Source organism: Labrus bergylta, chromosome 7, assembly GCF_963930695.1.
Source record: "Labrus bergylta chromosome 7, fLabBer1.1, whole genome shotgun sequence".
Lineage (NCBI taxonomy): Eukaryota > Metazoa > Chordata > Actinopteri > Labriformes > Labridae > Labrus > Labrus bergylta.
Window position 1 is genome coordinate 30,993,402 of NC_089201.1, and position 27,265 is coordinate 31,020,666.

Here is a 27,265-nt window from a genome sequence, read left to right on the forward strand (position 1 = left end):
TTAACAAAATATTTTTAAATAATTCAAAGATATAGAAAGTAAGCAAGTTTATGGCACATATGGAAAAATAATGCTTGAAATTACAAGGATTTTTATAAAATCAAGAAAAAGAAGCTGTCATGTGTTACCAGAGATTGTACTCTTTCAAAAACCAACCTCTTCTTCATCATTCCCCCCACAAATTAAAAAGTAAATGCATATGCTCAATAATGACTTTATAATTAAGTCTTCTCATGAGAGAGAGGAGCTCATCTGTTGAGTAGATAATACAATTACATTATAAGGAGTTGGATTTTATTGCAAACATGCTGAAAACTTTTGTAAAGAGTAATGTAGTGGACACAAATTCCCACATACAAACCTAAATAGAAGATGATGATGTGTATAGACTGCCCTGCCTATAGAAATATTTCTCTATTCCATAAGATTCTCTATTCCTGACAAGTTGATAAAGGTTTGCACATTTTATTTTACAGAAACAGTGTGACACATGTCAAAGATGGTACCATGAGCAGTGCCTAGCCATGGATGAACAACAACTCCAACATGCAAGGGTGAACAATTGGGATTGTGCTCTTTGCAGTTAAGGCAGAAAATAAAACACTTAAAAATGTCATGTGGTCTTACCAAATAAAAACATGTGAGCGCTTGGGACAAAACGTGATGTATAAAAGATGTATATAGTTGTTGGTGTTCATAGTCTTTGTGATTTCACATGTATGTTCTACAAAAATGTTAATGTTTATAATAAATGTAAAAAAATGTCAATAGTAATGTTTTATTTGTGAAAGATTATTAATATTTGAAAAATGCTTGTATGTGTGTTTATTGCAAAATATTAAAAGTTCAACATGTAGCTGTGACAGAGCGTATCAAATTGGTACTGTCACATTCAAAACACTGCAGAGAGCTGTGCTGTGTAAGGGAGCTTGACAGTGGATTTCTCAGAAAGCACACAGTAAAAGTACTTCATAGTACCCGTGCATGTAGTCTTAGAAGTCCTAAGTTCAACCATATCAGAATCATTGTCTACTTACTTAATTGTTTTTACAAGACATCAAAGTCAGAATAAAGGCTCATTATAGTGATTTATAAGGAACTTTGACAGTTGATTTCTCAAAAGGTACAGAGTAAAAGTACTTCATAGTACCTGTGCATGTAGTCTAAGAAGTACTAAGTTCAACCATATCAGAATGATTGTGTACTTATAGTCAGCTGCAAATATGACTTGACCCCAAACAAATTCTAGCAAAATGTTTCTCAGTGGATTATAGTAGTATCAGATGTACTTAAAAACATACTAAAAGTTTGATACCAAGAAAGGCCCCATTTTCAAAATGGCTGCCGTCAGGCCCTTAAAATGACCATTACTCCTTTGTATTCCTCCTAGACCAGGAATACTGGTGCCTGACACATGTTTTGGCCATGTAATATTCTAAAAAGCATATTTGCATGATAGATAAGTGATTACAAGTGATTACAATCATTGGCAGGACCACAACTGATGATTGGCCTGGATGTTCTAGTCCTTGATGAATGATATGCATCATTCCCTGCCACCCTGTGGTTTCTTGTTTGAAGTTCAGTGAGAGCTCCCACAGGACATCAGCTGTTCTGTCACAGTTGATCAGTGCTGGGAGGTCGTTGAACACGTGTTTCGCAAAGCGATATTCGATGACTGGAATTTTACTTTGCACTGCTTGGGACTTGAACCGGCGACCCTCTGGTTCCCAACCCAAGTCCCTACGGACTGAGTTACTGCCGCCCAAATGTAATGTTTCTTTGTTTCTTCAGCTTGTTGTACAAAGTGGAGATAGCGATGTATTAATAATATCCACATCTGTGATTTAAATGTTCTGCTTTGACTTGTGTCAACAACACCGGATAAACTTTTTTTCGGCTCACCGGGAGCCGTTTATCGACGGTCCTCTGTGTGCTGTGTTGCTCGTCAATACAAAGCACCACACATCCGCGTGTCCACCTTTAATACAAAAGTATAGATGTCAAACTGTTTGCAGGGGGAAACTGAAATTTACAGAGCAAATAGTGAAATAGTAAACGGATGCAGTGTGGACAGCCAGTGTGTGCGACGCCACACAACATATTAAATAGTAAAGGTCGGGTAAAAAATCAATACAGTATTGTATCGCGATATTTTATGTGGCGATATTATATAGTCTCATGGCAGCCAAGTATTCATATTTTTAATATGATCTTTTATTTATGCTTTTTTATTTTTTAACTGTTGAAGGGGTTTCACAATTATTTTTGAACAAGTTGTATTGTTAAGAATTCATGTTCAAGTTCAATTAGACTGAAATACAAATAAAAAGACTGAAGTGAGATGAACAGACTGAGAATTTTATCTTATTTGACAAAATGATTCTTGATTTAGTTTAGTGTAGTGGATATAATATGCAGTTCAAATATATTGTATCGCAATTCTCAGCATATCGAAAAATGTTTAAAATCGCAATAGAATCGTATCGTGTCTCAAGTATCGGGATAATATCGTATTGTGGGGACTCTAGTGATTCCCACCTCTAACATACAGCGCTCACTGGTTGCTGTAAGAGGGGGAGTGGCCTATTCAAGACAGGGCATTCAAAAAATAAAATGACACCTAGGCTGACTACTTTCATAAAACTGTTTAGGTAACATTAACATCCTCACGTCAATTGATTCACTCGTTATCCAAAACATTTTAATCAATTATATATTTATAATAAAATGATGAAATCCAATGGCAGTTAATGTTCGAATACTGTTATTATTTTTAATTATTTTTATATTATGTGTTCAACATCTTCTAAGATTATACAAGAAAAAAGACCAGATAAACAGTTGAGCATATGTCAGTGAACTATGAGGGCAAAAAACAATAACAAAATAATCTTTCATGAATCATAATCAAGGTAAACTGTTCAGTTAATCATGATGTTGATTTGAGGCCCAGCCCTATCACTCAGATCAACTTCTACTATTCTTCCAATGTTTCTAACATCTAATAGACAATTAAAAAGTTATCTTTCACAATGAAATATTGACACGTTATGACCTGTTTCTGTCTGAAATAAAACATACATAAAATGTATTTTAAAAGACTGAAATGACTTCCTGTTTGTGCCCACCTGAACAACTTTAACACTGACTTCTTTTCACTCAGATATTGAATTGGGATATAACGCCAGTGTATTTATTTTACACCATGAAGATACATTTTCCTCTGATCCATGGATCACATGTTGCCCGGTACCATGCGGGGTGATCTGAACAGATCATGGATCATCTGGGAACTGTTTCTCCACACGTCTGACATCCACAACATTGCTGAAGGGAGGTGATCCCAGCTTACTTTTTGAAGTTTTCTGACTGACTATCTCAACCTAGTTAGTTTGAATTAATGCATTTTACTGTGAGCTCAGCAGAGAGGTCATGAAGAAACCTGAACTGATGATGGTTAACCATTCATTTCATTTCTAGTAACAAGGGGAGGAGAAACTCTGAGCTGATATGGGTTTCCAATAAAACAATAAAACTGAAAGTTTCTGTCAGTCGGAGCTAAGACTCCATTTTGAGTCGACAGAGCAGAAGGACAAACATCTGAGACAGGGTGAGTTTAATTCAACATTATTATGACTTTACTGTTAAAACCTCAGGTTAATATTGAGTAATACACTTTGAATAGAAAAGCAAAGGAAACGGATCAGATACAGTACGGGATCAGCTCTGTGAATGTGGAGTACTTGTTGTTTCTCAGCTTTTGTTTGAAAAGTAAAGTCAAGTAAAAGTTGTGTAGCTAAAAATCTAAATCGTCCTTAATCAGAGATGTTTGTCATGACTCCTGCGGTCTAAACTAGCAGTCAGCGTTACTGGTTTTCTCTCAGATTAAATAAAGTCCTGAGGACGACAGTGCTTATGTTCCACATTATTTAATTTTATAAGCTAGATATTCTCCACTTCCTCAAAGTAGACATTAAAAAATAATGCATCCTAATAAAATGTAATCACTAAATACAGCCTCAATAAAACATCTATCTGAGCAAAGGTCGGTTTTATGACGTGGTTTGATCCCTACAGGCATGAAGGATGTTGTTTTATATCCCTCTAGATATAAAACTGTTGGTCCAAAGGTCATGATTTCTGTTAAATATTAACATATTGCTTTAATGTTTGAGGTTCAAGACCTTGTTATTGTCATTATTCAGTGCAGGATTGAAGAGACACAGGAAGGATAATTGAAAGACATTTATATTAAATCCTAAAACTAGACCAGGGTCAAATACCAAGCAGGGAGTCACATCAGACGGACAAATAAGATGAAGATACAAACAAGCTGCACTGATGAGTTGGATCAGGTACTAAAGGAGATGGGAAGAGAGGCAGAGTCACATTAAGGATCACTTCAGGGGGCGCTGGTATCCAAGTGGTTATTGCGCACGCCCAATTAATCCAACCTGTGGTTCTTTCCCACGTCTCATTCCCCACTCTCTCTCTACCTGCTTTCTGAATCTCCAATAAAGACATAAAAGGACCACAGTAAGGACCACTGCCCAGGAAGCTGAACTACATTAGTTTTGTATTTCAGATGGATGTCAGCGTGGTACTGTAATCTCTGTTCAGTTTAAATCTAAGCCTGCTGTACGGGTTGTGCCTGTTAGTATTTATTTTCACATAATCATTCACTTTGCCCAAGACAAATGTCTGAAGTTATAGTATTTACAGCTGCTCCTTTGAGCCCAAATCAACGCCACAGCGCTCTTCTTTTTATCATGTTGGACTTGAGACAGCGAGGCGTCAGTTTAAACACACCTGAAGCTGGTTGACCCGCTGTTAAAGAGATGCTAGTCTGTGCTCTGTTAATCATGTTACACCAAGCAAAGCCATTCCAGCATATAGAGCACCATTGTGACCCTCGCTCTGCCACTGTGGTCGGTAGGTTGAGCAAATTCACCCGCCACTGCAAAAAGACACCCGTATGTGACGAGTGCTGATTTCCAACCCTGTTTTATACACTTCTAGTTGTACAAATGTCCTAAAGGTCATGGTTGCTGTTAAATACTAACATGTTAGTTTAATGTTTAAAGTTTAAGACTCAATGTCTTGTTATTGGCATTATTCAGGGCAGATCAGACGGACAAATCATATTAGGATCAAAACAAACTGCACTGAGGTGCTGCATCAGGTACTTAGGCAGACAGGAAGGAAGAGAAAATCAAATGAAGGATCACATCAGGTAATGAGATGTGGACACTTGACCATTTCTGTCTTTCACATTTTTCCTGCTTGTGTCTCACCTGTTTGTTATTTTGTCCTCAGGTTGTTTTACCTGCATGAACGTCTTTTATTGTCCTCTGATCAATCTGGAGATCAGAAGATGAGTGATCGAGGAGACAAAGAGGAGGACAGAGCAGAGTCTCCTCTGTCCAGCTGTCTCTCTATGAAGAGTGACCGATCTAAACGTTTTCCTCCAAACTTCAGTAATGAACCAGGACCCTCAGATCCACAGTAAGAGAACTTTTTTTAATCACCAAACTGTCAAGCTAAAAAAAGAGTCCTGAACACCATAATGTGTTGATTTTCTTGTTTTTAATCATCAACCTGCACACAGTGATCATACAGAGAAAGTCACTGAACTCATAACAACATACTAAGGATTATATATATGTATTATATGTTTATAGATAAGATAATATGATTTCAGTATTGACTCTTGTGTATCTAGTCGTCTTCTCTGTGATTCTGCAGGAAGAAGTCTTTTAAACTGATCCTGAAGTTTAGTGAGATCTGCTGTGATCGTTTTCTTTCAATCATTTTTTCTGTTGTGTCCACTCTTTGTTTGTCTTTTTTTATTTTTTTAACATGACTACACAATGAGATCTTTTTTTTTTACTGAAGTACCGTAACATCCGGTGTAAGATGCACTTTTAATACCTGTTTTTTTTTTCATCTTAAAAGTTGGCTGGGTCAAAGGTGCAACTAATATAGCAGTATAAAATGTTGACACATGAGCCATCATTACTGCGGGTGCAGAAGTCACCATCACTGTGTGCGACCGGACGTGATTAAAAAACCATCCCCATTCATTGGGCCTGATTTACTAAAGGTTTGTGTGTCTTAAAACGTGTGCAAACTTGATACCACCAGCAAAAAATGTGTTAACTGATCTACTAACGGTGCGCAGTGAGGATTGAATCTTTCATAAGAGCAAAACAACACGCATTGTCCATTTAGTACGTTTGACTTAATGAATATTCAATATGGGGCGTTTCTGCCCTAGAAAGGAGAAAATGCAAATAAGTTAAGTTAGTACACGCATTGTGATTTACCAAGCCTGACAAAAACTGAGGTGATTGTGACGGTGTCTGAATTTAACACCTTTGAAAAGAACGTGCTAACCCAGGAGACCAGTGTTACACACAACAGACTGCTGTTATTGAAGTTAGGAGGAGACATAGGCTCAATCAAAGAAGGCATACAGATCACGTTATTCTCCACACATGTTAATATGTTTGGAATGACAGCAGGAAACACCATGATTAAACTATACTGTTGCCTATTTAAACAAAACTGAACATTCACAGCCTCTGCATTCTAAAGAATTTCAACATTGACATTTATTTCTTCCTGTTTCCCTCTTCTCACCAACATTTTATTTTAAACTTGGGATTTCTTTTTTCTCGGGCTGTGCGTCTCTCCCCCAGCTCGTGCGCTCCTCTCCATAGTGCGCTCGTCTCCTCCCTCTACAGCCCGCTGCTGCTACGCTTGGATGGGGGGACCTCACCACTGCTTGTACCCCCGTCTTCGATACCTCTTTCCAGAGCCTTTCTGTCCGATCAGACACAGCGCTGGCCAGCTGTCTGGTGCTCAACAATGTGCAGAGTGTCGCGCCTGAGAGCCACAGAGGACACAGCTCACACCTCCTGCACAATGTATGACAATTCATCTTCAAAAGATGAAGAAAAGAGAGGCCCTGTTTAATGCCCAGGTTTTCTTATAAACCAAATTGTCTTTTTGTAATATTCAGTTTTATCTGCTATAACTCAAAAATACTGTACGTTCATTTGCCTCTTCCACTGATACCTATTTTGCGCTTCCAGTCGTCCTGCTTTCCGTCCAAACTCTCCATGACGTAAACCAGTAGAACACACAAAAGCCTAACTTAAATAGTACCGCCTCCACAAGGTTTGCACCTGGTGTCATTCACGCAAACTTTCTGAGTAGATCACCCGAAAATCACACACTCACCAAACGTGCAATTTTTTTGGAGTGAACACACAGTTTAGTTCTCTTTACTTGGGACCTTAGTAAATCAGGCCCTCAGTGTATTAAGAGCTGATTGCATGCTGTTCTGGGAAAGACAGCGACACAGACCAGTCTGGCTGCGCTACTTTTTCAAAATGTTTCCTTCAAGAGGTCATAATAATGAATTTACAGAAAACTGTAGGATATTGTTCCATAAATAAACCTTGTTGAACGCTCTTTTGATTGAAAGAGTCCTTTATTAAAGTTAAAGAGAAACAAGCGGAGTCGGGCAGAGAGCTCGCAAGCTAGGAGTCTCTGCTTCACAACTTTCCCTGCAGGCTGAGAGCTCGACTACCAGACTCTACCAGACTACTCGCAGACTCCACAAAGAGAAAACAGACTAAAAGGGTGACAGAGCTGAACAGTAACTGCAGGTTTTGGACTTCCCTGAACACAATAAAAACTGTAACGCAGGAAGACAGTGTAAACTTTATTTTCTCTCTGAGAGACCTTCAAAAACACAGCGCGTCTTATACCGGTACAACTTATATTTAGGATTTTACGTTTCATGGTCATGACACAGCTCCTGCACATGCTCAGTGTGCAGCTCTCTATAAAGCTGATTAATAACCTTTCAAAGGTCTCAGGTCTCAACATAAATATTGAACATTTGAACTTATGGCTGTTAAAGATTGTAATGTTCCCCATATTTGTAATAATCCAGTGAATCACCAGGTCACATACCTGAGAGTAGTTATCACCAAGGAGCAAAATATAAGGTGCGCCTTAAATTTGAATCCCATCGTTGATAAAACTCTTGTTTACAAAGAGATTTATCTCTGAGACGAAGGACCTTGCTCTCAAAAGCTGAGGGCATTTCCAGACTCACTAATCCGGCTCTATCTTTGGATGTTGACTAAAATGTAACCAACAGATTTGATTATATGTTGTTTAACTTTCTGTGGAAAAACAAAATACATTATGTTAAAAAGAACGTGACAATAAACACGGGTCAATGTGGGGGCTTGAACTTTTTAGACTTCACAGCTCTTAACATTCAAAGTGAACAGGCTGAGACATTTTTAAATAACCCAACATCTCTATGGAATATGATTCCTAATTATGTTTTTTCTAAAGTTGGTGGCCTGGAATTTTATTACTGTGCAACTATAATATCAGTAAAATCCCAATCAAACTATCCAACTTCCATAAACAGATACTCTTGACTTGGTCTCTCATCTTGAAACATAACTTCTCTCCACACAGATATTACATCTGGAACAATAAGGATATTCTCTACAAAAATGAATCCCTGTTTGGGGAAGTGGTTGAAAATAACATCACACTTGTAGGTTAGTTATTGGACTCAGATGGTAGACTCTATGGTTACACAGACAGACTTCTGCACATGCTCACTGAGGAGGACATGGCACACCTTTTTAAAACACTGCTTTTTGTGGCTTTATTTGATTTAGTCCACCACTGGTTTCTAAATGTCAGTCTCAGTTTTCATGGCTTCATGATTTCCCTTATCTCCACAGAATAACAAAGGGGTCTGTTTCTGTGGAGGAGCAGCTGTCCAACTGTGCTTTGTGTCAGGGCCTCCTGAGAGATCCAGTTTCTACCAGCTGTGGACACTGGTTCTGTAGACAGTGCCTCACCTCATACTGGGACCAGTCTACTTCATCAGGAGAGTCCTCCTGTCCCCAGTGTGGAAAACGACCTAAAATAAGACGAGGACTGCAGATATCCAGTAAGTCCAGCACTGTAATAAGTAAGACTGAAGTCATTGTGTCTAAAAACAAGACAAAGCAGTTAGTATTTTCATTGATATATAGTTAAATGAAACATTTACATTTTATCTGATTCTTGCTGTCAGTTTATGTTCAGTATATTTTATTTCTCTTGTAGCAGCACACATTTATTACACAGATGTTTTTGTGTCATGCAGTGTGCTTAATGTGTAATAATACAATTTTTGTATTTGATCATTTTATAAATTCAGTCTCAGGATATGTTTCTTTTCTTTCAGTAGATAGAGGTCTGCAGGAGGTTACAGATGAACTTAAGATCAGTCTGAGGAGGAGATGTGAACATGTGACTGAAGGAAGTGATGAAACAGGAAGTAGAACCCTCCTCAACAGGATCTACACTGAGCTCTACATCACAGAGGGACAGAGTGAAGAAGTGAACACTCAACATGAGGTGAGACAGCTTGAGACAGACTCTAAAAAGAAGACCCTCCAGGAGACTCCAATCAAGTGTCAGGACATCTTTAAAGCCTTACCCGACCAACAGAACCAAAAGACAGAAGCTCCACCCGACCAACAGAACCAAAAGACAGAAGCTCAACCCGACCAACAGAAACACGAGACAGAAGCTCAACCCGACCAACAGAAACTTGAGACAGAAGCTCAACGCGAGCAACAGAAACATGAGACAGAAGCTCAACCCGACCAACAGAAACCCATCAGAGTGGTTCTGACAAACGGCGTCGCTGGTGTTGGAAAAACCTTCTCAGTGCAGAAGTTCACTCTGGACTGGGCAGAGGGCTCAGAGAACCAAGACCTCAGTCTGGTGATCCTGCTTTCATTCAGGGAGCTGAACTTGATCAGAGATAAGGAGTACAGTCTTCTTGAGCTGCTCCGTGTTTTCCATCCAACATTTCAGAAGGTCACAGCAGAGACGCTCGCTGTCTGTAAACTGTTGTTCATCTTTGACGGCCTGGATGAAAGCAGACCGTCATTGGACTTCACAAACAGTGAGGTTGTGTCTGATGTCACAAAGAAATCACCGTTAAACACACTGTTGACAAACCTCATCAAGGGGAATCTGCTTCCCTCAGCTCTCATCTGGATAACTTCTCGACCTGCAGCAGCCAATCAGATCCCTCCTTCATGTGTTGACAGGGTAACAGAAGTACGAGGCTTTACTGACGCCCAGAAGGAGGAGTACTTCAGGAAGAGGTTCAGTGATGATGAAGATCTGTCCAGCAGAATCATCTCACACATCAAGACATCCAGGAGCCTCCACATCATGTGTCTGATCCCGGTCTTCTGCTGGATCACTGCCACAGTTCTGGATCACATGATGAGCACAGAGCAGAGAGGAGAGCTGCCCAAGACCCTGACTGACATGTACTCACACTTCCTGCTGGTTCAGACAAAGAGGAAGAAGCACAAGTATGATGAGGGACGTGAGACAAGAACACATGAGCTGATGGAGGCTGACGGGGAAGTTCTTCTGAAGCTGGGGAGGCTGGCGTTTGAACATCTGGAGGATGGAAACATCATGTTCTACAAAGAAGACCTGGAGCATTGTGGTCTTGATGTCACAGAGGCCTCGGTGTACTCAGGAGTTTGTACAGAGATCTTCAAAACAGAGTGTGTGATCCTCCAGAAAACAGTCTACTGCTTTGTTCATCTGAGCGTTCAGGAGTTCCTGGCTGCAGTCTACACGTTCCACTGTTTGACAAACAGGAAGAGAGGTGTAGTGAAGGCTTTCCTTCAAGACATCAACCTTGTGGACTCATCTGGAAATACTTTTTTAAAGAAGATTTCTAAAGTTCTAACTCCAGACCCATCCCTGGAAGTCTTCCTGAGGAGTGCCATGGAGAAATCCCTGGAAAGTAAAAATGGTCACCTGGACCTGTTTGTTCGCTTCCTTCATGGCCTCTCTCTGGAGTCCAACCAGAGACTCTTAGGAGGCCTGCTGGGTCAGAGAGACAACAGTCCAGAAATGATCCAGAGAGTCATCAACAACCTGAAGAAGATGAACAGTAAAGATATCTCTCCTGACAGAAGCATCAACATTTTCCACTGTCTGACGGAGATGAACGACCTCTCAGTCCATCAGGAGATCCAAAAGTTACTGAAGTCAGAGAACAGATCAGAGGAGGAACTCTCTGTGATCCACTGCTCTGCTCTGGCCTACATGCTGCAGATGTCAGAGGAGGTTCTGGATGAGTTGGACCTGAAGAAGTACAAGACATCAGACCAGGGACGACTGAGACTGATTCCAGCTGTGAGGAACTGCAGGAAAGCAAAGTAAGTCCAGATGTGATTAAATATGAGTAAAAATAAGCCGTTTAATTCTTCAAATATATACTATACAGTGTTTCCCCTAGGTTTATAGCGTTGGGGGGGTGGGGACAAGCCGACATGCCGACACGGCGACAGCTGTCCTTTTCTATTGGAAAGGTATCCTTAAATGACTTCTTTCCCTGATTTCCGACTCTATCCACTATCCTATCTGTACAATAAAGGCACAAAAAGCCAAAAAATAAAACTTTAAAAAACTTGACCCCTTAAGGTCAAGTAAAAAAAAAAAGGAACATAACAGAGTGATTTGTGACAACAAACAACATAAATTGAGTCCCCGGTCTGCTGTTTTTTCTGCTCTGACTCTATGAGCAGATTGCAGCTAAATGAGTTAACCTACATGGCTACAATGAAAACTCGTTCCAGCCTCAAAATAGTAAACCCACAAATTCCTTTCTATTTGGGTACATCACTATAAAACAATAAAGATGACATGACACTGATTTGTATACGTAACAGATGTTGACTCTTAGTCTAGCAAAAAGGTTGTTGACAACATATGGTTGGCTCCTATCCATATATAGATCTGCTACTACTTAGGTGTTTCACCCATATAAGGTTACAGCTTCAGACATCCAAAAGAAGAATTACCCTAAGATGGTTGACACAATTTAAAGATATGTCCACAAAATTATCAAGATGAATGAATCCATGAAAATACGTACTAACACCGTGTCTGCAGCTAACTTAACAATAGCGACGTCATCTCACAGCCTGCTATAGTCTGTGAACATCTTAACACAGATTCTGTTAAACTGTGCTGTGTTATACACACTGATGATATAGTTCACGATAAATGTACGCTCCACTTCCCAATTCCATCACGGGGACCAGGAGCAGTCAGACACACACACACACACACACACACACACACACACACACACACACACACACACACACACACACACACACACACACGTTTACAAGTGATGGAAATGTTTGTTAACTAAAGTGAGTTCAGATCAGCTGAACCTCTGATGTGAAAAACACAATTTGTCAAAATATTAAGACATTCCTTTAAATAACATATTATGTACCATTAATGTCATGACAGGTTTTCAGACTGTGGACTGTCAGAGACTCACTGTGAAGTCGTGGCCTCAGCTCTGAAGTCCAACCCCTCCCATCTCAGAGAGCTGGACCTGAGTAACAACAATCTGCAAGATTCAGGAGTGAAGCTGCTGAGTGAGGGACTGAAGAGTCCAAACTTTAGACTGGAGACTCTGAGGTAAGACAACAGGTTTAATTTCTCTGTTCAGATTCAGATGATGTGAAACTAAACTGTAGACTTCAGGCTGATAATCAAATGATCCACACTGAGGATCTTAATGCTGAAGTACATTTTCTTCTTCTGTGGTTTTGTCCACAGAGTGGTAGCAATTTAAAGCCTTACATTTTAAACCTAAATATATAAAAAAAATAACTTGTTGTATATTTCACTCTTTACCAACTGAACAGCTGATTTTTAGATAAATTATGAATAATTAAACAAAGAAAAACAATCATTCCAATTTCAACCATCAGATGTAAAAATAAAGTCAAGCACTTGTCTTGTCTGAGATGTTTGTGACACCGTGAGATTCTGAAACTGTCAAAGGAAAGTTTAAATTGAAGACTCTTTGATTGAATGTCTTCTCTATAACTACAATAAATATTACAGATGTTTACTTTGTTTACTTTGTTCACTTTTCGTCGTAGGCGATCATTTTTTTTTTTCCCTCTTAGAGCAGGGATGTCAAACATACGGCCCGCGGGCCCGCCAGCAGGTTTCATCTGACCCGTGAGACGTTTTGGGAAGAAGGAGGAAATGTATTGAAAAATATTTTGAGATTTTTTATAAATTAAATATTTGTAATACGTATTTTCCCCGAATTGTATTAAAACCTATAATGAGCAACGTAAAGGTTGATATCATGATACGAAAATTAATTAAAAACTTTAAACTATTTTCTCAGCAGGGAGTATCATATCATATCACATCAGCAAACAGGCTGAACACCTGAGAGAGGTGACACAGAATGCAGGTTTTCAAGAGAGATCGAAGGAGCGATATTTCTTTAGTTTTATTTGCTCACAAGTTGCCAGAATTTCATCAAAGCTACAGGACTTAACCACAGGAGGCGCTGCACTGCACACTCATCCTGACGGTCTTCAGTTCTGTCCACACTTCTTACCAGTTTCTTCTGGCTTGACTGATGTAAAACAAAAGTTTGGCTGATAATAACAAAGCTTCCTATGGAGTGAGCCACAAAGAGCAGCTCGTGCAAATAAAAAACAATCCTCTCTGTCCTGCGTAACGGCCCAGACCGTCTCCTCACATCCAGTGTAGTTTGCAGACACCGGCGTTGAGCCTGATGATAGAGTTATTTTACCTCTGGTTATTGTAAAAACAGTAAATTAAAATGAATATTAACTGATTTTATTTACAGATGGTTCATTTTTAGGTCACCCAGAGGTGAACGTGTTGATCACCTAAAAGTTTCAGCGTGACATCACTTCTAAATGCAGTAGCCTGTTGTTGCACCTTTATCACCAGCTTTAATCAGACTGTAAAAATATAACTATTACTGAACATTTCATTCTTATACAAAAACAATATCACGCACAGGCTGTCCGATCATACAGAGGTTCGCTGGTTTAACCGAGGAGCAACGCAAAAATCAGGGGTGCAAACCTGTCACCTTTCAGCGAAAATTAGCCGTTTTCGATCCCAAATAGGTCATTTGTGTGATTTATTTAGATCTGCAATAAAAATATTTGGAGGTGGTTGGGGGGTCTATGACGCGGCGAGCACGGTCCCTGCAAACATTGTTTCATACTGATTGCGGTCAGAGCGCTCTGATTGCTCAACACGGCCCAAAGAAAGTACTTCTAGGCCCTGTAGCCAATCATTGCAACGCATAGACTGTAAATATTACGTTGCAACGCGGTTGGCGCGATGCGCGGCTGGGCGCTCAGACCCTCCGCGCACCATTCTCGCGCCGACCGCGATTGCGCAATATCGGCGCGCCGACCGCAATAAGCATGAAACCTGATTCAATGAGTCGCAATGTGCAGCACATGGCTAATTTACGTAACGTTATGTTTCCGTGAAAACACTGTGGAAAGATTCGAAGTCTGGCTAGCAAGCCAGCCTTTCTGTTTAACATCCTGTCTGATCATAACGTTTGGTAGCCATACGTAAAGATGTTGAGAGAAATGTGTAACTTCATACAGCTTTCTGGTTTATTATTATCTCAGGCAACATTAATGTGACAGTGTCAACACATGTAATAAGGTAAGGTAGGCCAGAGGGAATATAAACTTAATGAAAACCAGCAGGAGCAAAACATCAGGTTAATATATTGATAATGTTACATATTTAATTATAGAAGATCTGTGAAAATATTGTCATACTTGATGACTGCATTATGATGTTCTCTCAGACTCTGCTCTGAGAGCTACTTGCATAGTGACTGCACTTCACGTCACCCCTTAGTGGAACATGGTAAGCCCTGTTCTGCAAATTCATCCCATTTATAAAAAGGGACTGAAGGTTTGGCAAGGGTTCTTCATGTTTTACTGAAGCTTTATCAAAAAGTTAGAACATAGATATCGACAAGCAATTGTGTTTTTCTTATTGTTTGCACCGCTTCTTCAGTAGGTCTGAATGCTAAAGTCTTCTGTAAATTCACAATTTAAAGCTGATATTTGAAAAAAAAAAAACAATTCCTGGGGGTGCATGCCCCCGGACCCCCCTAGGATGTTTGGATCAATGTCACCTTTTTCATCTCTGATGAGTTTGCACCCCTGTAAAATGCTTCTTTGATTTGCGCACGGAGATGGCACAGATTCATGGCGCATACCATTAAATAACAGTACAGGTTAGACACAGCTTTTTTAACTACAGTACTGTATGCTTGTGTAAGTAACTTAATGATAGGATGTATTTCGTCCTCATTTTTCTTAATGTTTTTAATATAATAGTCTCTCATTTACAGATATCTCAAGAAATCCTGATTTGTTAGATCAATATGTATTTTTAAGTTCTTGAAAACTTCTCATCTGAACACTAATAAGTGTACATATGGCTGTTATTTGTCCAGTTTTTAAATGTAGGATCCAACTTTAGCGGGTTAAATTTCTCATCAAAAGCTATCCATTTTAATAATCCCAGATCCTTCCCTAATTTTAACTGCTTAACAGTGGAGAACCATATGTCCAGTGTAAATGATGTTAATGGGGCTAAATGTTCTTCCGCTCTCATCTGGACAGGTATCTCTCTTTCACCAATACTTGTATTTAAATGTAGACATTTCAATATCTTTCCATCGAGCTACATAACCAGCATTACACCAATACATGAGTGGACGTAATTGTGTTGCTTTAAAGTATTCCTTTAAGTTCGGAAGGGCCATTCCCCCTTTATCTTTAGACAGCTGAAGTGTGGTGTAACGGATCCTCGGTTTTTTACCCTCCCAAATAAATCGTGATATAAGCTTATCCCATTTGATAAATTGAGCTTGTGGTATGTTTACAGGCAGAGATAGAAATACATATATGAAACGTGGTAATATGTTCATTTTCACCACATTTATCCTATCATGGAGCCCCAGTGGATAGGTGGACCATCTTTCAATGTCTTTCCTTAAATCGCTGTCTATCTGTCCATAATTACTTTGATATAGTTTTGATAAGTTGTTGGTTATATTTATACCAAGGTATTTTAGTGATCTTGTTTCCCAGTTTATTCTGAATTCTTGGTGAGTAGTTAAACATGAGAACTTGAGTCTTAAGTAAATTTATCTTGTACCCAGAGTACAAACTGAAGTTTTCTAGAATTTCCACAAGTTGCATAAACGTGGTCCTTTATGTAGATCATGACATCATCAGCAAACAGACTAATTACGTGTTTTTGTTTATTAAATTCTATTCCGGTTATTGAATTGTCTTGCCTGATCATTTGGGCTAACGGTTCAATATACAGAGCGAATAGAATCGGGCTAAGACAGCAACAAAATCCTGCTTGTTCTCTTCTGAGCTGCTTGTCTATTGCATCTGAAATTCTTTGTATGATGACTTTTGCTAGTATTTTTCTTGGAATTGACAAAAGGGTAATTCCACGCCAGTTGTCACAGTTTTTTTAGGGAACCTTCCTTGGGCATCTTTACGATTACACCCTTTGACCAATCGTTTGGTATCGTCTTCATCCCCCATAGGGATGTGAAGAGTGGGTTGAGCAGTTTTGCTGAAAGTTCTGGATGTACTTTGAACAGTTCTGCATTCAGGTTGTCTTGCCCAGGGGCTTTTCCATTTATGAGTGATTTGATGGCTGAAACAATTTATTTTTCTTCTGGTGGTGCAGTGTTAAACTCAAGGGCAGTCTCAGGTTCCTGTATCTCTGCTTCTGCTGTTGGTGGGGGTCTGTTTAGGACCTCGCTGAAGTGTTCTGCCCACCTTGCCTCTACTTCTGCCTCTGATGTAAGAGTTCGCCCTTGTTTGTCAGTGATCGGCATATCTATAGCTCTATGGTACCTACCGCAGACTATTTTGGTAATTTTATAGAACAAGCAGGATTTCGGAAAGGAAGAGGGTGTGCCGACCAGATTTTCACTCTACGCAACATCATAGAGCAGTGCACAGAATGGCAAAGACAGCTATATATCAACTTTGTAGACTTCAAGAAAGCATTTGACAGCAACCACAGGGACAGTTTATGGCGCATTCTACGTTTGTATGGGATTCCACAAGAAATCATCCTCATCATAAAGGTTTTTTTTTTGTTTTGTTTTTTTACACCAACTTCACATGCCAAGTAGGAAACAGCAACCACACTTTTGAAGTCAAGACTGGAGTGAGGCAAGGATGCGTGATGTCAGCATTACTCTTCAATACCGTCATAGACTGGGTGATGCGAAGAACAACCGAAGATCAACCTAGAGGCATCAGATGGACACTATTTACAACACTTGAAGACCTAGACTTTGCAGACGACTTGGCACTGGTTTCCCATACCCACCAACATATACAAGAAAAAACATCCCGTGTCAACAGATTTGCACAACAAATAGGACTGAACATAAGCCTGAAGAAAACAGAGGTGATGACCTTAAACACACAAAACCCCCCACCTATACAAATAAATGGAGTAAATACACCCACAACAGAAGAGTTTTCATATCTAGGAAGCACTGTTAGATATGATGGAGGAACAGGCAATGACATCAAAAGCCAACTCAACAAGGCAAGAAACACATTCAGAATGATGAACAATGTGTGGAAGTCCACGAAGTACAGCATCAACACCAAACTCAAGTTGTACCAGAGCTGTGTTCTCTCCACCTTACTATACAGCTGTGAATGCTGGAGGATGACGGAGAAAGACCTTTCCAAGCTCTCGGCATTCCACACAAGAAACCTCAGAAAAATCCTACGTATCTTCTGGCCTAACACCATCTCCAACCAGCAATTACTTGCTCGGACCAACCAAGAAAGTATAGAGACCATCATAAAAAGAAGGCGGTGGAGATGGATTGGACACATCATGCGAAAAGAACAGGATTACATTACTAGAACCGCCCTACACTGGACACCTGAAGGCAAACGAAAGAGAGGACAACCCAAAGAAACCTGGTGTTGAACAGTGGAGAAAGAACTGAAAGTCATGAAGCAGACCTGGAGTTCTATCCAAAAGCTCGCCCAAAACAGACAGGAGTGGAGATCCTTTGTTGCTGCCCTCCATGCCAGTAGGCATAAAGGGCAGTAAGTAAGTAAGTAAGACAGCAACCCTGTCTAGTTCCTCTCTCAAGTTGGAATCTATCAGAGAGAGAACCGTTAACCTTTACTCTCGTCGTGGGTGCATTATAGATGGATTTAATGCATTGAATAGATTTTTCATTAAATCCAAACCTCTCCAATGTTAAATATAAAAACTCCCAATTGACTCTATCAAATGTTTTTCAGCATCTAGGCTGATCAAAGCTACAGGTACATTTTCTTTGTGTATTCTGTGTATGATGTGTAATGTCCTTCTGACATTGTCTTGTGTCTGTCTTCCCCCTACAAACCCTGTCTGGTCTTCATCTATCAGGTCTGGTACAAAGGCTTGGAGTCTGTTTGATATTATTGAGGTATACATCTTATAATCAACATTTTAAATCCATATTGGTCTGTAGTTTTGGGAGTAGTCCTTATCTTTTTGGGGTTTGGGGATTACTGTGATTATTTCTTCCTTCAAGGTGGGAGGTACAATGTTTTCAGCCATGATCCAATTAAAAGTAGTTTGTAATAATGGAGACAGTTCACGTGCAAATTTTTTGTACCACTTGGATGGAAATCCATCACTTCCAGGTGCCTTATTTGGTTTTAGACTTCCTATGGTTTTCAGGATTTCCTCTGTGGTTATCTGTTCTGTTATGCATTGATTCTGCGTTGTACCTATTGAGGGTAACTCCAAGGAGTCAAGGAATGTTCTAATGTCGTTTTGATATGAGGTAGATTGTTGAGTGTAAAGATCCTTGTAGTAATCTCTGAAGATCTTTTCAATTTCTCCTGGTTCATATTTTAATTGGTTTGTTTTTGGATCATGCAGTTTATTGACAGTAATTTCGGCCTGTTGTTTTCGTAATCGTCTAGCTAATAATTTCACAGCTTTTGGGCCTGTTTCATAATAACTTTGTTTTAGATATCTCGCTTTTGTCTCTGCTTCAAAATGAAGTAAATCCTCGATTTTTTTCCTCCCCTCTTTCACTCGTTGTTGTATTTTTTTGGTCAGTTTTTCCTTTATGCTTTTGTTCTAATTGTTTTAGTTCGGTTACATAAATGTTTTATTGTTTTTCTCTCTCTTTCTTGAGGTTGCTTGTGATTGCGATCAATTTCCCCTTTATTACTAATATCCCATAATATCGCTGGGTTTGTTTCACCATTATTATTTTCCTCCAAGTAAGTCTTTATTTCAGCTCTGATTTGCTCGACAACTGATTTGTTATTAAGTATTCCCACATTTAGCCTCCATATTGTATTTCTCTGTCTACAATTCAAGAGTATCTTTAGGTAAACTGCACTATGATCAGAAACATCTGCCACTCCAATCTGACATTCTTATTATTAGTATTCATATTATATCTCTATTTTCTTTTTGCATAAAAAAAGAGTCAATCAGTAGACAGAATGCGTTGATGAGTAATGACTGAAGTCTCTTTGCTGAGGATGCAGGTCTCTCCATACATCAAAAAAGAACATTTCCTCCCACGCATTTTTAACCATCTTTGTTGTAGATTTCTTATTTCTCTTCACACTGATCGTGTCCATGTCATAGTTCATTATTACGTTGAGATCACCTCCACATTTGCATATACCTTCTGCTTCTACTGCTATTATATCAAATAAGGATTTGAAAAATTCCTTATTCCTCTCCGGTGGGGCATATATGTTCACCAATGTTATTAATGTCTGCCCAATTGTTCCTTTAACCATAATGTAATGTCCCTCTTTATCCTTTATTTCTTTTTGGCATTCAAACTTGATTACATTGGATTTTAATATTGCTACCCCTCTTTTGCGAGTATTAGAGTGTGAACTATAGAAAGTGTTTCTAAATCCAAATCTTTTTCATTTCTCATGTTCTGATTTTGATAAGTGAGTCTCTTGAAGGAAATGTATCTGCATCTTTTCTTTTGTGAGTTTGGTCATAATTTTAGCTCTTTTGACTGGGTTTCCTAAGCCAGTGGTTCTCAAACCTTTTAGACTGTGTACCACCTCCGAAAATATTTGGCTCTCCAAGTACCACCATTATGGTAGATGTTAAAATACACTGTAGGCCTATTTCTACACACATTTCAAGCAAGATCAAATTAATTCATGAAAAGAATATTATTTATTATTGACTTCTGGCAGCCACGCTGTGCTGTAGGCCTACTAAGGGCTAGCGCCAAAACTGGCCCTTAAACTCCACACAACACTGACATTTGCCCAAATCAAAAGAAGTGCAGAACAATAAAAACCAACAACCTGTTTTAGAATATTTCATCTCCAGTGTTTCCCACTAATAGACGATACCTGGGCCCAAGTATATTTCCGACCTGTTCTTATTTAATTTTTCATTTATTCATAAAATTGCTGCGTGCCTGAGAGAGCGAGAGGGAGCGGGGGAGAGAGAGAGAGCGCGCTCCGCAGGCTCCGTGCAACCAGAGCCGCTTTATTTTAAGTCTCTGCGTTCAACATAACAAAACTGCCAAAAACAAAATCCCTCTCGAATCCTGCGGAGTGTAAAGACAACAAAAGAGAGCAGAATCACATCAGCTTCAGAACAAGAGAGAGAGAGAGAGAGAGAGGGGAGGGGGAGCGATAAGTTCCACTGTCCGTACATGCATCAAAACTGAAGCTTCTCCTGGCTCCGTTTTAAAAATGTTAATGTACAGCTGCTTGCTGCCGATTGTGTGCTGAACTCCAATAAATAACAGAATATCTGTTAATGTAGGCCTACAGCTGCTTTCTGTTGTTTCAGTACTGAACTATAACAGAATATCGAGTGGAACTTTTCAAAAGGCGAGGCGTACTGCTGTTGTCGTTAATGTCTGTGCGTGAACATAAATTGAGCAGATTAAAGATGTTTGTTGCAATAACTAGATTAATTTAGAGGGGAAAACACATTTGATATTAATACAACCCAATAGATACAAGACAGATAAGATAGGAGTATGACAAAAAAAATAAAAAATTGGCGTTTTATGCTGAGCGTTTTTTTTTAAATATGGTGGAGATTTTTTTGCGTACCACCACAGGGAGTCCCGTCCCACCGGTACGCGTACCATAGTTTGAGAACCACTGTCCTAAGCCATTAACATTTAGAGACATTACTTTAATCTCCTCTTGTTTTGTATTCATGAACTGTTATAGTTCTATTATCTTTGTAACAACACCTCCACAAGCTCTTAGTAAGACACTTTTGAACAATAAGTAATGTTTTGAACCACCTTTTAGAACATTGCACTTTAACTAAACACAGAAAAGGTGACCTCCATAAAGAGATGTCAACAAACTTTGTTTCATGTTGACTCTCTTTTTGTTTGGATGGGGAGAGCCTCTCACGGTGAAAGGGCCCCCTACGAGTAGAGAGGTTCAGCCCACAAGGGGTTAATCTTCCCATACTAGACCAACAGTTTTATCTCCGTTCCTCTCAAGCCGTGAGTCCAGATATCTATAACCCTTTAAACCAGGCAATTGTTTGGCTTACCTTATTTCTTTAAGAGAGTATGCCTTTCTTTTCCCCTCTCATTTAAACTAGACTTAAATTAAACACTCATATAAGGCACGTTATATAGCCAAAGGATATAGTCAAAAGATGGGAGTAGACTATGAGGAGACTTTTTCTCCAACTGCCAACCTAACCAGTATAAGAGTCTTAATGCAAAAATCAGCACAGGAAACCTTGATATTACATCAAATGGATGTCAAAACTGCTTACTTGTATGCACCAAGAGACTATGAGATATACATGGAACAACCAGAGGGTTATGAGGTGAAATCTAGCACAAATGAGAAGTTGATGTTTAAGCTAGAAAAGTCACTGTATGGACTTAAACAGTCAGGGAGAAATTGGAACAAGACACTACATGAGTGTTTGAGTGAAAACAGTTTTGTCCAAAATCCTGCTGATCATTGTGTTTACACAAAAGAAACTGAAAATGAGAAGGTAATCATTTGAATATGGGTGGATGATTTAATCATTGCTGCAAGTGATGAAAATGTTCTTACAGATGTGAAGTACATGTTCACAGCCAGATTTAAGATGAAGGACTTGGGTAAACTGAAACATTTTCTTGGTATTGATTTTGAACAGAGAGAAAAATGTGTGAAAATGTCCCAGAAGAAATATGTGAAAAAGATACTTGAAAGGTTTGACATGCAAGACTGTAAACCCAGAGAGACACCTTGTGAACAAAAACTCAGCTACACTGATGATGCAGAAATGATGAGTGATGTCAAGAAATACAGAGAGGCCGTAGGGAGCCTTATTTATCTGACTACATGTACAAGACCAGATTTAAGTTTTGTAGTAAGTAAACTGTCTCAACATTTTACAGAACCAACAGAAGAACAATGGACTACTGTAAAACATGTACTAAGATACTTGAAAAGCACAAGTGAGAAAGAGCTGTGTTACAGACAATGTGAAAATGAGAAACTTGGACTACAAGCCTTCAGTGATGCAGACTGGGCAGCTGATGTTCGAGATAGACGCAGTACGACAGGTTACTGTGTGAGTCTAAAATGGTCCTATGATTTCATGGAAAACTAAAAAGCAACCTATTGTTGCGTTATCCACTTGTGAGGCAGAGTATATGGCGTTAGCTGCAACTACACAAGAATCTTTGTATCTTATACAACTATTACAGGGACTTGATGGACATCAGTATGTACTTCCTAAGGTTTATGAGGATAACCAAGGAACAATAGCATTGGCTAAGAATCCTGTAAACAGACAGAGATGTAAACATGTTGACATAAAGTATCATTTTGTAAGGTCAACTGTTAATGATGGAAAAATAAGTTTGAACTATTGAACAGATGGTGGCAGATGTAATGACCAAACCAGCTACAAAGTTTAAGCTGAGAAAGTTTGACAAGATTTTGTTTGGAGATTAACCATGTTAAAAACACACAATGTAAGGTGGAAAACCCTGTTTATTTTTGTTGTTTATGATAACAATGTGAGATCAAGTGGGGTGTTGACATCAAGGGAAATATGTATGCTCTCAATGGTAAGAAGGTTGTTCTATGTGGTGTTAATGACAAGTGACAGCAGCCAATGACATGCGCTCATATTCATAGTTGAAGTGTGCATGTCTGTCAAGTGAAGTGTGTGTCAATAAAGTTTTTTTCTCCCTCCTGAGAGAGTGTGAGATCCAGTTCACGTAGAACCCATGCCCCACAGTGTGTTTATTCCTCTGTATATATTTCGGTCTAGTTTTGGGTACGCACGCCAGGATCGTTGTGCAAACTGACTCTGCTAACACCCAGTTTATTGTAAACTCCTCTCGAAGCCACTTTTCCACAAACCTTTCAACCGAGTCGATGTTTTGCTCAGCATCCTCCGGTATGCCGTAAATCTGAAGATTATTCCTTCTAGACCTTGACTCCAAATCGTCCAGTTTCTCCATCATCTGTCTTTGCTCTTTTATTACATGCTGCAGTACATCTGCTTCACTGCTCCATGACTCAGTTTCTTCTGTGCGTGTCAAAGCAGCTTCTAACTTCTCATTTTGTGACCCTATTTCCAGATTTATTCTTTTTTTTTAAAAGTTCCTCTTGATATTCTGTTATTTATAGGAGTTCAGAATCAGCAGCAAGCAGCTGTATATTAACATTTTTAAAACGAAGCCATGAGAAGCTTCAGTTTTGATTAGTGCAAGATGCATTTACAAGAGGAGTGAGGACAGAGGACCTTCTCTCTCTTTCTCTGAAGCTGCACGGAGCCATGAGCACTCCTCTCTCTCTCTCTCTCTCCGTCTCACACACACACGGGCGGCTGTGTCTCTGTTGGTAGAGTCGTCACCTCTCAACCGAAAGGTCGAGGGTTCGATCCCCAGCTGAGCAACATGTCCGATGTGTCCTTGGGCAAGACACTTAACCCTGCATTGCTCCCACTGCTTCGGTGGCAGTGTATGACTGGATTAGTGTTGTACTTACTCTCTTTGGATAAAAGCGTCTGCTAAGTGAATTGTAACACACACACTAACACACACATACAGGGATTACAGTTCTACGATGGATTTCCATCAATTTCAGAATTGTAATATTTTTAGTCAGTGTCAGACAAAAGAAGTCGAGCAGAATGTGGGTTAGTGACAAACGTGCAAACTGCTGTTTTTAATGTCAGTCATTTATCTGAATCCTGTAACAGAAGTGTAGTTTTGTGTCTGTGTGGCATTTCAATGTAGGCTACAGTCAGAACTTATATCTGCTACGTGAAGTCGGCTCGGTGTATAGGAGGCTTTTATTGTGGTAGTGAACATCAGCGTGGACTGCCCGTCATGTCCAGACTTTTTTTTTAGTCTTCGGTGCGCAATTTATTTACCAGACCAAAGAAAAGAATACCAGGGAAATAACAATCCATAACATGACGGAGTTTACCGTTAAAGTTTTATTACGTACAGGCAGAGCAGACAGTCACCGAGTGCTCCGCTAACAGACACACTCCGTTAGGAACGCACGTCACGACAACACGTGATACAACACATTACCCACACAGAGCACCACGACATGAATCACCTTTAAACTGGACCGTGTGATGACACAATTCTTACATCTTATATTAGCTTAACAAGCTAGCACTAGTTTACTTTTAATGACTGAGTGGGTGAAAGTTATTAAGTACAGTACTGCATAAGTTCTGTTCAATGTAAACAAAAAGAAGCCTTCTTGTACTTAATAAAAATATACTTCTTACTCCACTGAATTTGTAGAAAATCTTAAATTTGTTTGCTAGTTACTTCTCAGATTCAGATTTATAATGCAAAATAGGATGAATACACTATTTGTCTAAATATCTTTATTATATGCCCTGTGAATTCACAAGGTATCCAGATACAGGTATGTAAATAGGATTAGATCCAACTGTAGCAATGACAACAAAATGAGGAACACATTAATGCATTAAAATATATTTAAATAATATTCTGGAAAAGGTACATTTTTGCAAAGTAACTATTATTCATTTGTTACTCCAGACTAAAGTCTGATATGTTTGTACTCTAACTTCTGTAACTTGTTTGAGGGTATTTCTGTGTTGTTACTACTTTAGACTGCTTAAGGTTAAGAACAGAGTCGGCTTCTTATTTAGTATCAAAACAATCAGAATCAGATTTATTGACCAGATATGTTTACACACACACAAGGAATTTAACTTTAGTGAACTGTGCTCTCTTATGTACAGGTACAACATTAAATATCAACAATAAACATAATAAGAAAAGACTAATATTTACATGATTAAATATGAAACAGTGCAGTGGTGAATAGTGCAAAAGATGCTGAAGTAACATGACAAGTAAAATGCAATTATGTGACAGATGGGTCAATTAAGATGTCAATTACAGTATTTACATAAATAAGTGTGTGTGTATTGATCATTTAAATTAAAGAATATATATATGTATATATATATATGTATATGTGTATGTATATATATATATATATATATATATATATATATATATATATATATACATATATGTATGTTCACAGTGACGGTTGGTTTAGAGTCATTTTAACCGCGACAGGTCTGACACTCTGTGACTGTTTAGCGTTCATCAGAGTGACAGCCTGGGGGAAGAAACTGTTCTTATGATGGGTCCTCATGTTTCAGGATCTCATTTGAATGTTAGAATAGATTTTTCCTCTGGGGGAGAATCCCCCCAGACCAGGCGCAGAGCCTATGGCTCATTGCAGAGGGGGCGGGGACCAATAGTGGGCCCTTAAACTGTCTACAGGCTATATAGCATATGCTGTAGCCTATATAGTAATATAGTATATCATTTATGGTACAGTATCAGCTGTATGGAGATACAAGACGAGGCGGGACAAAGAGAAATGCCGCTGCAGATTACAAAGGGTGCTATTACAGTGACAGGGACTTATCAGTGAGTGACCTGCTGATATTTAAACAGAACAAGTGCTGATATGTCTGTGCGCATATTCCACCGATTAAACAAGTAAAGCAGACTTCATTAGCCGGACGGGAAACCAAAGACAGAAGGCAACTACAGTTTAACATTCAGTGAAGTTAGACACTCATCCAGCCACACAGCCACACAGACAATACAATAAAACCACACATTATCAACCCATAAAACCACACATTATCAACCCATTAAACCACACATTATCAACCCATAAAACCACACATTATCAACCCATAAAACCACACATTATCAACCCATAAAACCACACATTATCAACCCATAAAACCACACATTATCAACCCATTAAACCACACATTATCAACCCATTAAACCGCACATTATCAACCCATAAAACCGCACATTATCAACCCACGCACGACAACAAACTTTGTAAACAGTGTGACAGCAATGGCCTGCCGTTCATACAGTACGATAACCAGCAGACACGGCGGTCTCCAACACATACACCCACAAACAAAAGACCAGCATCTAATCTCAAATAATGATGAAACAACTTACCAATGAAGTTTTCATCAGCACTGTTGCTTTCCTGCAGCTAGCTGGGTGCTCCTCCTAACATGTTTATTTGCTTGGTTAGTTTCGTTTACGTTAGTGGAGCTAGCAACGGGTGGAGACTTGCCAGGTTGAGTTGTCAATGAGAAAACATTTTTTATTTAGTTTTTTACACTTTTAATGTTACGAAAAACAGCGAGGTAAACAGAAATGAAACAGACAGACGACTAGGTTTTTAAAACTCCAGACAGCAGCGGGGGCCCAGCAAAGGGGGTGCTAAGAGGTGGAATCAATGACATTACAAACAGGCCACAGCACCCCGCTGGTGCTGTTTGCTGCCGAAGTTGAGAACCCCCTTGGCAGTGGAGGGGGCCCCCTCTCTGCTCTACAAAATACATTGTGTGTCTTGATTGCGGCAAAAGAAAAGAGAGACTCAGACCTAGTCAAACTAACTTTACTCGAAAATTCAACTAAATAACAAAATACATGTTAAATTTGGCTCAAAGTGGGCTCCTTGAGACAACAGTGGGCCCAGGGCGGCCGCACCTTCTGCCCCCACACTTGCTCCGCTACTGCCCCTGACCCGTCTAACTTATTTTACTTTTCAGAGTTTCAATTCTTTAAAATTTTGTAAAGAACACCTGCTGCACCTTTAATTTATATAGACATAAAATTCACCTGGATGTAGGTCAGATTTGTTCAAAAGAAGCACACACACACACACACACACACACACACACACAC

The 27,265-nt window shown here is 39.3% G+C and overlaps 1 protein-coding gene across 3 annotated transcripts in view; it reads left to right on the forward strand.

Annotated features, from left to right (window-relative positions):
* Positions 1-3,171: 3,171 nt before the first annotated feature.
* Positions 3,172-27,265, forward strand: part of LOC136179608 (NLR family CARD domain-containing protein 3-like) — a 149,137-nt gene continuing 125,043 nt past the window's right edge. Inside the window, exons 1-5 of one of the 3 annotated variants that reach the window (XM_065956445.1) lie at positions 3,172-3,613; positions 5,320-5,508; positions 8,787-8,998; positions 9,278-11,291; positions 12,400-12,573. In XM_065956445.1, the coding sequence (XP_065812517.1) occupies positions 5,378-5,508; positions 8,787-8,998; positions 9,278-11,291; positions 12,400-12,573 (2,531 nt within the window). In that variant the 5' untranslated portion in view covers positions 3,172-3,613; positions 5,320-5,377. The remainder of the gene's footprint in view (positions 3,614-5,319; positions 5,509-8,786; positions 8,999-9,277; positions 11,292-12,399; positions 12,574-27,265) is intronic. The other 2 variants (XM_065956443.1, XM_065956442.1) reach the window with 2 other exon arrangements.